Source organism: Danio rerio, chromosome 19 (genome assembly GCF_052040795.2).
Source record: "Danio rerio strain M-AB ecotype USA chromosome 19, GRCz13ab, whole genome shotgun sequence".
Taxonomy (NCBI): Eukaryota; Metazoa; Chordata; class Actinopteri; order Cypriniformes; family Danionidae; genus Danio; species Danio rerio.
In genome coordinates this window covers 47037501-47050000 of record NC_141039.2, presented here as the reverse complement: position 1 = coordinate 47050000, position 12500 = coordinate 47037501, and the positions used below count along the sequence as shown (strand labels likewise).

The following is a 12500-nucleotide window of genomic DNA, read 5'->3' as shown; positions in this document are numbered from 1 at the left end:
TGATCTGTATTTGCTTTTGTCAATCCCATTCATACATATTGACTTGATTTGAAGTCAGACTTTATCTAGTTTGAATCAGCGAGAACTGAAATGCATCTCTCAGCTTCTTCCTTAAACCGCAGCAGCAGTGGAAACAGTCGATGTGTGTGTGTGTGTGTGTGTGTGTACTGATCACTATTATTTACATGCGTTCTCTGCAGAAATCGACAAGGAGAGCTGTGGGGACCCAGGCACCCCGCTGTATGGGATGAGGGAAGGAGACGGCTTCTCCAATGGTGATATGCTTCGCTTTGAGTGCCAGTTTGGGTTTGAGCTCATTGGAGAGAAAACAATATCCTGTCAGAACAACAACCAGTGGTCTGCCAACATCCCCATCTGCATTTGTGAGTACTGTCAACACTACTGTACAATGCAGAGTAATGGCCAGGGCCTGACGGAATCTGCTGACATTTTTTGCTATTTCAGCGCAGAATTTTGTTAAAAGTCTGCATAATTCTGCATAATTATGTACGCGCAGATTCTGTGTGGGCCTAGTAATGGCTCTGGAAATCATTTACTGTCCTGTGCTTGTTGCTCTATTATGATAAGTGTAGCAGTTTTTCTGCATTATTCATTTTTAATAATAAGTAAGTGTTACGGCCCAAACTCAAAACTGGCTGGAATAACAACAACATTCAATCCGTCAATACGTTTAATTTTTCTAAATCATAAGTTTTCAAAGGAGACAAAACATTAACAAAAATCAAGTAGACAGGTAGGGCAGCTAAGGTAAACAGGTCTCTGACTATACTGCTTTAAATGGACAGATCTTACCTAAACTCCCGTGAACGGAATAAAAATAGGTGAGTCCTCCGGGCCACTGCTGACCTTCGCTAAACTAAATAAATAACAAAACGTGACTATGAAAAATAAACCACCACCTGCTACCAAACTATCAAAAGTATCAAACTAAATAATAGTAATAAGTATCAAACTAAACAAACTAGTTAACACATTACGAACCAAGAATCAAAAGATTAACAGGAACAAAACACTAAATGGAGCGGCATTTAGATGGATGATCGACTGGCTTGCAGAGCACCGCCAGCCTGACCGCCAGAGCGCAAGCCACCACCAAGCTGAGGGAGGGCGAGAGACTGCAAGATAGAGAGAGAGAGACTGAGCCACCATTGCCGTCAGCCTTATATACTGGGAATCCCAAGTGACGTCACAGGCGTCATCCAATCCTGGATAAGCCGGGTAGAAACACTCCTCCTAGAACTCGATCGCAACAAGCACAAATCAGCAATAAATAAATAGATTAGTTAAATAACACAGACCCATGTAACATAAGCAATAATAATAATAAGATAAAATGTGTCACCAAATATACATAGGTGGCTGTTAATATACCTAGGAGGCCCAACAAAGTAGTTTTTTTTCTTTCAGGTTTTGCGCCATGTTGTTTAAATAGCAAATCTATTTGCACCACTTTGTGGACTCATTGATATGCTGGTCTAAAATAAAGACACATTTTTGGTGTGTTTCTATTTTGACAACCCAGTCTCATTCTAAAAATGCAGCCAAACGTACCTCCTGGGACTTATTTCGTGGTCTCCAGAAATGTCCACGGGACTACGTTTTCAGAATGAGCCTGAGTTGTATTTTGAGGAACTAAAACAGACCGCACTATTGACCAACTAAAAGCTGCTCTAAAATCCAGCGCAGAGTGCGTTTGTTTTGCGCCTGTGCTGGTCCAAACGCTTATACATTGCTTAATTGATTGATTACTGGTTTCCATGTAAACACAGTCACTGTCTTTCTCCCCTGGTTCCTTCTCTCTGGTTCAGTGAAAAGCGTGTGCTCAAATTGAAGCTCCCATTTTATGCAAGTTGTTATGCACTTTCCCTCCTCCGATACTCCCCTCTAAACAGAGCTGGACACGCCCACTTTACTGAGGTGTGAAAACACCCTGCTGAAACAGCGGGGTTTCGTGGCCCTTTAAATTGGCTCATCTTCATCTGCTGGTGAAAAAGCAGCTGGAAATCTTCAGTCTTCCATCTATTGCTTTTCCTGCAGAAATTTGGAAGTTGAATATGAAGTATTCGATTTAACTATGAAACTTGGTTTGAATTAAAATATTTATCAATATAAATATTTGACAAACCCTGGCAATTCAAGTCTTTAAAATTAAGGTAATTGTTAATTAAATGTATTTTGTCTTTTTCATTTAGTGTTATTCGACAAGCTTTTCATTTCAATACTTTTAGCATTGAATTTGTTCCATATAAGTACTTAAAGAAGGGTTTAAGTACCATTTGCTTTTCATTCTGCCAAACCAAGCTCATTTTGGAAACGTAGCCCCGCGGATGTTTCTGGAGACCGCGATTTACGTGGCCGAAGGTACATACGGACGCGTTTCGTTTTTTTCGAGCGAACGCTGTGGGGTGATGTGGCGCCGCTCCGCTCCTCCTCTTCGCGCTCGCCGGCCGACGGCTTTTCGCGCGAGAACAACGCGGGTGCGAACGGCGCGCGCTCCCGAGAGGCGCCCGAGACGCAAAAAAGCGCACACAGCCGCCTCTCGCGAATCCGCGAAAACAAAAACGCTCGAATACGTACCTCCTGGGACGTATCTCGCGGTCTGCAGAAACGTGCGCGGGGCTACGTTTCCACAATGAGCCCGGGTTGCATTCTGCTGCATTATTGGGACTATTTTTTCTCTAGCTAACCATTTGCTGATATTAAAGTTCTATTTTTAAAGATCTATTTTTCTCCTAACATATTCAAAATAGAAGAACAGAAAACCTCAAACGGGTTTTAAACTAATGGAGGGTGACTAAATGATGACAGAATTGCCATTTCAGGGTGAACTATCCCTTTAAGAAACCAGTTTGAAGAGTGTCATTATTCTTGACACCAGAGGCCCAGAAATCACACACTCCCTCTTAAAAGGTTTTTCAGGCTCGTGTTCATGAATTTTCATAAAACTGGATTTTATGAACTCGGCTGTCTTTGCCTTTTCTTCAAAATGAATCTCTGAGGCAGCTAAAATAATTGGCTTATATATACAGCCGGCCTGAAGCCGCAGTGACATCTGCTATATTTCGATACTTCACCTGAAGGCTCTTAGCTTAAAAAAAAAAATGCATAGCTGAAATTCCCCTGTGTCTAATTGGAAGATTGAACAGATCAGCTTTATTTATAGCCTCAAGTCCATTTATGTCATAAACGGCGTGTCAGAAAGTGCAGAACTGAATCAGCTGTGTACTGACAGTCTCCATATGGCATACTAAACACAGCTAAGTGCTGTATTAATACACTGATGGATGATGCTGCATATTTCTATCTGTTGCTTGGACAGTAACCTAGGTTTCTGAAATTCTGGCATATCCAAAACGTCACACAAAAGCAAGCAAAATGTAGCTACATTTAAAGGAGTGTTATTTATTTGCATTGATCTGGAACTTTCTTAAAAATGTCTTGCTGATATTGGTTTATAATCCTTTATTTCTGTTTTTGTACTTAAAGGACCTGTGAAGTGCTTTGAAATGTGCATTTTTATTTGATGGTTATTGTAATCTCAACTGAAACATGATGGACATAGAATAGCTCCTCCCCTTTGCAAAAAAAAAGAAGACAATAGTCCGTGAGTGATTGAGCTTAAGTGCATCAAATGAATAGCAAATGAGAAGCGTGTAGGCATTTCAGATACTAGAGACATTCCATTGGTCAGAAGATTTGATGATTAGCTGCGTGCGGCTCCGTGACCCCCTAAAATGAGTTACAATACCCGGAAATAATGGTGACGAGAGTGAATGAGCAAGTGAACAGATCGCGAGAGGCACAGTGATGGTCTAAACATTACATTTGATAGGTTAAATGAATAGACCGGTAAAGATATTGCAAGTGCAAATCCCCCTATCTCCCTCCCTCCCTCTCTCTCTCTCTCTCTCTCCCTCCCTCCCTCTCTCTCTCTCTCTCTCTCTCACACACACATTGAGAGATCTGCTGTCAATAGTTGGAGACGAGCAAAATATTGAAATGGTCCTGCATGTATTTAGGGTATTTTTACATATAACAACTGAAGGTTCAGTGTTTTTGACAATATTACAAATTCACTAAAAGCTGGCTAGAATTATTAGATAAAACTTTTTTTAACATGAATATTTAATGATAGAACTTCTTGTAATACACTCATTGCTATAAGAAGTAGTTTATAGTCCTTTTAGTAAAGAAGTTGGTGACCCCTGATAAATAAGGCACTAAGCTGAAGTAAAATGAATGGATGAATTATTTTCTGTAAAGCTGCTTCTGGCCATGAAACGTTCACATCTAAATTTAATTAATGGCCCAGACATTTTTCATTTTTTTCAGTTCAGCTTTATTTGTATAGCACTTTTACAACGTATATTGTGTCAAAGAAGCTTCACATAAATGGTCATAGTAACTAGATCAGGGTAGTTCAGTTTTTAGTGTTTAAGTTCAGTTCAGTTTAGCTCAGTTCAGTGTGGTTTAAAGTCATAACTAAGAGTCCAAACACTGAAGAGCAAATTCATCGATTAGTAGCTCTACCAATCCTGAACCATGCAAGCCAGAGGCGACAGTGGCGAGGAAAAAAAAAAAAAACTTCATCGATAGGAGAGTGAAGAAAAAAAACCTTGAGAGAAACCAGACTCAGTTGGGCACGACCATTTTAGCTCAGTTCAGCTCATTTCTGACTTTCCATACCAAGAGGTTCGGGACATGTTCTTCCAGAAGCTGTAAACCAAGGGGAAACACTGATCATGGGGATTTTCTTTTATTATTGCACCAAATAGGGTTGAAAAATAATAATTAATAATAATTCATTTTATTTGTAAATGGCGCCTTTCAGGACACCCAAGGTCGCCTTACAATAAGCATCAACAGCCAAGCTAAAACAAATTAAACAGTACTAATACAATCATTGACCAAACAGGTTAAAACACAATAGCGAATATAAAAGACATGATAAAAAACATGATAAAATATTGTTAAAGAAAAGCCTGCTTAAAAAGATGGGTCTTTAGACGGGATTTAAAAGTGTGAAGACTATCACTGCTCCTTAATCTAGGGGAAGCGAGTTCCATAGCCGAGGAGCCATAGAGCTGAAGGATCTGTCTCCCATTGTGCTCAATCGAGTGCAAGGTGGTACCAGGGTGGAGATGTTGGCTGATCTAAGGGTACGAGAAGGGGTGTAGATATGGAGAAGTTCAGTGAGATATTGAGGAGCGAGATTATGAAGTGCTTTGAAAGTTCATTCATTCATTCATTTTCTTGTTGGCTTAGTCCCTTTATTAATCTGGTGTTGCCACAGTGGAATGAACCGCCAACTTATCCAGCAAGTTTTTACGCAGTGGATGCCCTTCCAGCCGCAACCCATCTCTGGGAAACATCCACACACTAATTCATACACACACTCATACACTACGGACAATTTAGCCTACCCAATTCACCTGTACCACATGTCTTTGGACTGTGGGGGAAACCGGAGCACCCGGAGGAAACCCATGCGAACGCAGGGAGAACATGCAAACTCCACACAGAAACGCCAACCAGCGACCCAGCGACCTTCTTGCTGTGAGGCGACAGCACTACCTACTGCGCCACTGCCTCGCTGCCTTGAAAGTTAGAAGTACTAATCAATTACTGGAAGCCAGTGAAGCTGATAGAGGAGTGGTGTGACATGCTTGTGAGATGGGGTCCTACAGATAACACGAGCTGCATGGTTCTGAACTAGTTGGAGTTTATGGAGAAGTTTGGAAGAAAGTCCAGAAAGAAGTGCATTACAGTAGTCAAGACATGAAGTAACTAATGCGTGGATAAGAATTGCTGTGTTATTGGTTGTGAGAGAAGGGCGGAGACGAGTGAAATTGCCAACCCAGGCTCATTCCGAAAACGTAGCCCCGCGGACATTTCTGGAGATCGCAATTTACGTGGCCGGATGTATGTATGGCCGCATTTGTTTTTTTTCGAGCGAACGCTGGAGGGCGGTGTGACGCCGCTCCTCTTTCTCGTGCTTGCCGGCTGTGACGGCTCACCTCCGTGTGGAGGGCTTTCCCGCAGTAACCAGTTTGTTCGCTTAGCTCACGGTGTTACGTCGCGGAGCGGAGGCCCGGAGGAGGAGGACGACAACCGGGTTCGAGTCCGGGGAAGAGCGGTTCCAGAAATCAGGTAAGATGAAAAACAGAATCCAAAAAATAATAGCGAACCAGTTCGCGACGGGGCGAAACCCAAAAAAAATCGGTCAAAATCGGACGAGGGGTTTTGCTTTTTTTATTTTTTTATTTCTGGATTTTTGGACAGCTTTTGTAAATCGTCACTCGGGACAGACGGTTGCTCGACAGCAGCCCCCGGCAGCTTTTCTCACGAGAACAGCGCGGGCGCGAACAGATTTGCGGAAACAAAAACGCACAAATACGTACCTCCTGGGACGTATTTCGCAGCTTCCAGAAACGTCCGCTGGGCTACGTTTCCACAATAAGCCTGGGTTGGATATTAAACAGGTGGAAATTACAGTATGTGTAATATTACTGATGTGACCTTCAAATGAGAGTGTGCTATCCAAGATAACACCCAAACTCTTTACCTGCACAATTGTGCTGTTATCAATGTCTATTGTGAAATTATCAGCTTTATCCAAAACACTTTTAGTGCCGATGAGAAGGGCTTCAGTTTAAATTGTAATAAATATACATGTGTTGTACTCTCCCATTCACTGCACTCTTAAGTTTACCAGCTATGACGATTTCCACTACTGAGAAATTTCCAAAAATCTCCATTGTGACTGTTGGGATTACTGTTTACTCTGTTGCATTTTGTTCTTTCAGTTCCCTGTCTCTCCAACTTCACTGCTCCCATGGGCACGGTCCTGTCTCCCGATTACCCAGAGGGCTATGGAAACAACCTGAACTGCGTGTGGCTGATCCTATCAGAGCCCGGCAGCCGCATCCACTTGGCCTTCAATGACTTTGACCTGGAGGCTCCGTACGACATCCTGACGGTGAAAGATGGAGAAATGCTGGACTCGTCAGTTCTGGGCCGCTTTACCGGGGCGGAGGTGCCTTCACATCTCACCAGCAACAGCAACATCCTGAGGCTGGAGTTCCAGGCGGACCACTCCATGTCCGGCAGAGGATTCAACATCACTTACACCAGTGCGGGCAACTCTCTCAATCAATTCATCTGCATTTGAATCTCAGTACATTACTGATGGGCATTATGTGTGCATGGAGCATTTGTTCAGCATATATGAGGCATGAGTTCAGCATGAGAGGATAGGTTGATTTTAAAGCATTTGGTGCAGCTCAAAATGCTGATGGTAGTTACTGCCTTTTCTTAACAGCTATTGTTTGTTGATTGGTTGGATGGATGGATGGATGGATGGATGGATGGATGGATGGATGGTTGGTTGATAGGTTGATTCAACCTGAATCATTAGATGGATGGACTGATAGATGGTTGGTTAAATGGTTTATGGATGGATGGATTGTTGGTTGGTTATTTGGTTTAATTGTTGAATGGTTGAACTGTTGAATGATTAAATGGCTGATTGATGGATGGATGGTTGGGCGATTGAATGGCTGTTCGGTTGGATAGATGGATGGCTGGCTGGTTGGTTGGTTGGTTGGTTGGTTTATGGATGGATGGATGGATGGATAAATGGATGGATGGATGGTTGGTTGGTTGGTTGGTTGGATGGATGGATGAAATTAATGGATATATTGTTGGTTAATTGGTTAATGGATGGATTAGTTGGTTGATTGATGGATGGATGGATGGATGGATGGATGGAGGGATGGATAGATGGGTGGATGGATGGGTGGGTGGATAGATGAATGTATGTATGTATGGATGGATATATGGATGGGTGGATGGTTGGTTGAATTGTTGGATGGTTGGTTGGATGGATGGATGGATGGATGGCTGAATTGATGGATGGTTAGTTCACTTTGGCTTTCATATTGTTATAAATATTTTAAGGTAAATTACATTTACTCCACAAGTCCATTGAGCGTTCTTCTGATAAAATTATTATTATTTATATTGAGTCAGCAATATTTATAAATCATGTTTTTTTCAGTCTAAATAATTTAATTTAGAATTAATTTAATTTTGTTTTGTTTTTATTTTGATGAAATTATCCGTTATATTTAGTCAACATTATTTATAAATAGTTATTTATATGTTGTATAACTATTTTAATTAACAATATATAATATGTAGTCAATAAATAAATCTGTATTTTCAGTATTTTTATGAAATTATGCTTTGTTTAATCAGTACTATCTTTGAAATATCATTTGGTCATGTATTAATATAAAGTTTATATATTTTGTACTTAATAATATTTAGTAAAACGATCGGTACAGTACTTTTGTTTTTTTTTCTTTCATATTACTCGGTAATATTTATATTGTCTAAATATTTTTTTAGTATAAAATACACTCACTCACTCACTCACTCACTCACACACACACACACACACACACACACACACACACACACACACATATTTAGACTGAACAAAGGATATTGATCAAAGGTCATTATACATATTTATTATTATTATACATAAATGTATCTAAAGTTTGATAGTTTCCAACATCTTCCATCAAATGCTAATATAATAATTAATCTTTCTGCCCACGCACAAACATGACTTTAATCTACACAATGACTTCTTGATGGACTTTCTTTAAGGAGATCTGAAATGTCACAATAATCCATCAAAGTCCTTAAAGTGGCCATCAGTTTGCATGCATATTAGGGTATCCTTAAAGCCCAACAGTAATACAGAGTTCTTAAGCCGACTGACACGTAACTATTGTCTGTTAAGAGCTGTCAAGACCATGATGGAGAGCGTTAAATCTGTATTCATTCTGACAAACGTCATGTCCTTCTTGTGGGCCTTTACTGTCACTAGACATCCATCAGACACTCTGGCTGTTGCGGGGACAGCGGCTTTCTTGGCCACTCGCCTTGAGCCTCCAGATATGCTTCATGGAGTTATGATAAAAACAGCTGGAAGGTCAACAACTTTAAAGCAGCACTAAAGTTCGACTATGATTCGAGTGTTAACGTCAGTGTGTTTGTCTTTAAGGAGTAATTCACTTTAACAATGAAGAAGTTTCATTTGAATTTTAGTAATATATATATATATATATATATATATATATATATATATATATATATATATATATATATATATATATATATATATATATATTACAGAGTACCCAGTAAAAATGTTTTCATAACACTTTTTAGCTCCAGATGACTGTCTTATATCATTCCCTCTTCCAGCATTTGGCCATAACGAGTGTCCAGATCCAGGCATCCCACTGAACGCCAGGCGTTTTGGTGACAGTTTCCAGCTGGGCAGCTCCATCTCCATCATCTGCGAGGATGGCTTCATTAAGACCCAGGGAGCCGAAACCATCACTTGTGAGCTGAACGGTGGAAAGGTGATGTGGAGCGGCCCCATCCCAAAATGTGAAGGTATTTATTAGGCCTGTCTGCCAGCAGAAGTGGACAGGAGTGCTAAATGCAGAGTGTCTGCAGGGCCTACATTTCTTAAATCTCAAAAACTACATTTTAGGCCTATTTAGGCTTGAATCTTCTAAAATTTGTGTTGTAGGTCCTAAATCTTTTTTAACAGGTTTTAATTTGTATAGCTACCCAATTTGGCCAACACCTATACAATCACCAACAATCCATATCAATAAAACGTTTAACTTTTTATTTAAAAAAAACATTTAAGTTTGAATTTTATTTCCTATAATATTTTTTTCTTTACAATAACATTTGTTTAAAAGTTCATGAGTTTTCTTCTTCTTCTTCTTCTTCTTTTTCTTCTTCTTCTTCTTCTTCCTAATATTATTATCATCATCATAATTATTGTTATTGTATTATTAAATGCATTAAATTATAATATTTTTAAGGACAAGTAAAAATCTTTTCCAACTGGTATATTAGGAAAGAAATCATTTTAAAAAGCCCTGTGTTGGAAAAAAATGAAGATTTCTGTCTATCCGGGTCACGGCACCAAGTTGTTGGAAAAAAATTAAGATTTCAGTCTTTTTCCAGGTCACGGCATCAATTTGTTAAAAAAAAAAAAAAAAAAAAATCAGTATTATCTGGGTCACAGAACCAAGCTGATGGGAAAAAAAAAGATTTCAGTCAGTATCCGGGTCACGGCACCAAGCTGATGAAAAAAATGATGATTTCAGTCTTTATCCGGGTCACGGCAGCAAGATGATGAAAAAATTATGATTTCAGTCTTTATCTGAGTCACGGCACCAAAATGATGGAAAAAATGAAGATTTCAGTCTTTATCCGGGTCACAGCACCAAAATGATGGAAAAAATGAAGATTTCAGTCTTTATACGGGTCACGGCACCAAAATGATGGAAAAAATGAAGATTTAGGTACTTATCCGGGTCACGGAACCAAGCTAATGTAAAAAAAATAAGATTTCAGTGTTTATTCGGGTCACGGCACCAAGCTGATGGAAAAAAGAGAAGATTTTAGCCTTTATCCGGGTCACGGCACCAAGAAGATGGAAAAAATAGAAGATTTCAGTCTGTATCCGGGTCATGGCACCAAGCTGATGGAAAAAATGAAAATTTCTGTCTTTATCAAGGTCACGGCACCAAAATGATGGAAAAAATGAAGATTTAGGTATTTATCCGTGTCACGGAACCGAGCTAATGTAAAAAATGAAGATTTCAGTATTTATCCGGGTCACGGCACCAAGCTGATGGAAAAAAGAGAAGATTTTAGTGTTTATCCGGGTCACGGCACCAAGAAGATGGGAAAAAAAGAAGATTTCAGACTTTATCCGGGTCATGGCACCAAGCTGATGGAAAAAATGAAGATTTCTGTCTTTATCCGGGTCACAGCACCAAGTTGTAGTAAAAAAAAATGAGAACATAGTCCACGAGATGTAACAAATACAATTTCTTTATTTAAGTGTGCAGACAAACAGCGCCTTCAAGAAGTCGACAAGTCTGCAAGAGCCTACAGGAGTCTCTTACAAGTTTGCAGTCTGCAAGTTTAACAGATTTCCTGTCTATAATATGTTTTAGGAGGAGGGGACTGGCAAGTAGTAGGTGGCTAAACAAAGCATGCAAATTAAGTACTGGAGTCAGCAAGATAAACGGTATTTCCCAGCCTTGATCTCATCACCATAACAGTCCCCATTCACATGTATAGGTTTGAATTCAATCAACTGTTCGCGACTCTGTCCCATAGTCAGGAAGTGCATAAAGATAAAGGTTAAAATGCCTCCAGCACTTGGTCTGTTATAGTTTTAAATGAAATGACAAAACCAAAGAATGAAACTTTTCAGCTAAATGTATACATTTGTATTTCCACAACCTGTATATGCTTAAATTTAATCCATAATGCTCTTAAACATGCATTAAAAGTCTTAAAGTTAACTTGGTGAAACCTGTAGAAACCCTGCAAATAAGTGGACAGTTGTGCCTACAGTAGATGTTTTTAGTGTGAGTGTGACTTTAAATGGAGTAGACAGTCACCTGTGGGTCACAGAGATGAGGGTTAATAGGGCATGTAAACCGGAGGGTGTGTGTTGCTGAACAGCCTGTCATCTGATATTAAGATCCTTGTCAATCTGTTGTTTTTTTGCCCAGCGTGTTTCTAATTATGCTGTAACACTATTCATATGGTCAGAGGAACAGAGTGACAGACTAACACTGTCGCCCACCAGCCATCCTAACACCTTACTCCAGCTTTTGTAGGATTATGTAGATGCAAAGATGTAAAGTGAGGTATAATGTACAGTACAACCTTTGCTGGTAGTGTAACAGTACACAATAATGACAGTTCAGTGCATTTTTACTGATTAATGTTTTATTAATCAGTGAAAAAAGCAAACTGTTCAACTGATTACATTTCTTAAGATTAAAATCTACTCAGTGACTCAATTTTTTAAATATCTTTTGCTTATTATTCAATGGTTAAATGAAAAACCAAAGTTGAAATGATGACTCTAATGAAGGTTTTTTTGGCATTATTTTGTAAATGTAAGTATGTAAAGTGAGATATAATGTACAGTACAACCTTAGTTAGTAATGTAACAGTACACAACAATGGCAATTCAGTGCATTTTCACGTATTTTTTTTTTATTAGTGCTTTAATGAACTCATTGTTAAAATATTTGGTCTAGGTTTTATGGGATTATATAAGTGCAAGTTTATAAGGTGAGATTTAATGTACAGTACATCCTCTGTTCGTAGTGTAACAGTACACAAAAATAATGATTCGTTTTATTTTCACAGTTTTTAATTTATTTATGTATTTTATTTATTTATTTATTTTTTCAGTGGTTTATCGAACATATGGTTAAAATAATAACGCTTAAGAATAATATATACTGCATTGTCACTTGTTATTTTTGATTATTCATGTTTACTGAACAGTTTGTTAAAATATTTACACATATGTAAATACTTTAAAGTGAGGTATAATGTACAGT

General features: G+C 39.0%; 2 protein-coding genes across 15 annotated transcripts in view; both read left to right on the top strand.

Annotated features, from left to right (window-relative positions):
* ppt1 (palmitoyl-protein thioesterase 1 (ceroid-lipofuscinosis, neuronal 1, infantile)) overlaps nt 1-12500 on the top strand; it is an 847627-nt gene that overhangs the window by 13338 nt on the left and 821789 nt on the right. The window lies entirely within an intron of this gene.
* The window catches only part of csmd3b (CUB and Sushi multiple domains 3b), a 1026877-nt gene that overhangs the window by 584437 nt on the left and 429940 nt on the right, over nt 1-12500 (top strand). For all 14 annotated transcript variants that reach the window (XR_015517226.2, XR_015517225.2, XM_087296029.2 and 11 more), the window contains 3 exons: nt 201-383; nt 6828-7154; nt 9304-9498. Coding sequence is in view for 12 of the 14 variants with exons in the window: in XM_087296029.2 (XP_087152155.1) it covers nt 201-383; nt 6828-7154; nt 9304-9498 (705 nt within the window). In the remaining 2 variants the exon portion in view is untranslated. The remainder of the gene's footprint in view (nt 1-200; nt 384-6827; nt 7155-9303; nt 9499-12500) is intronic.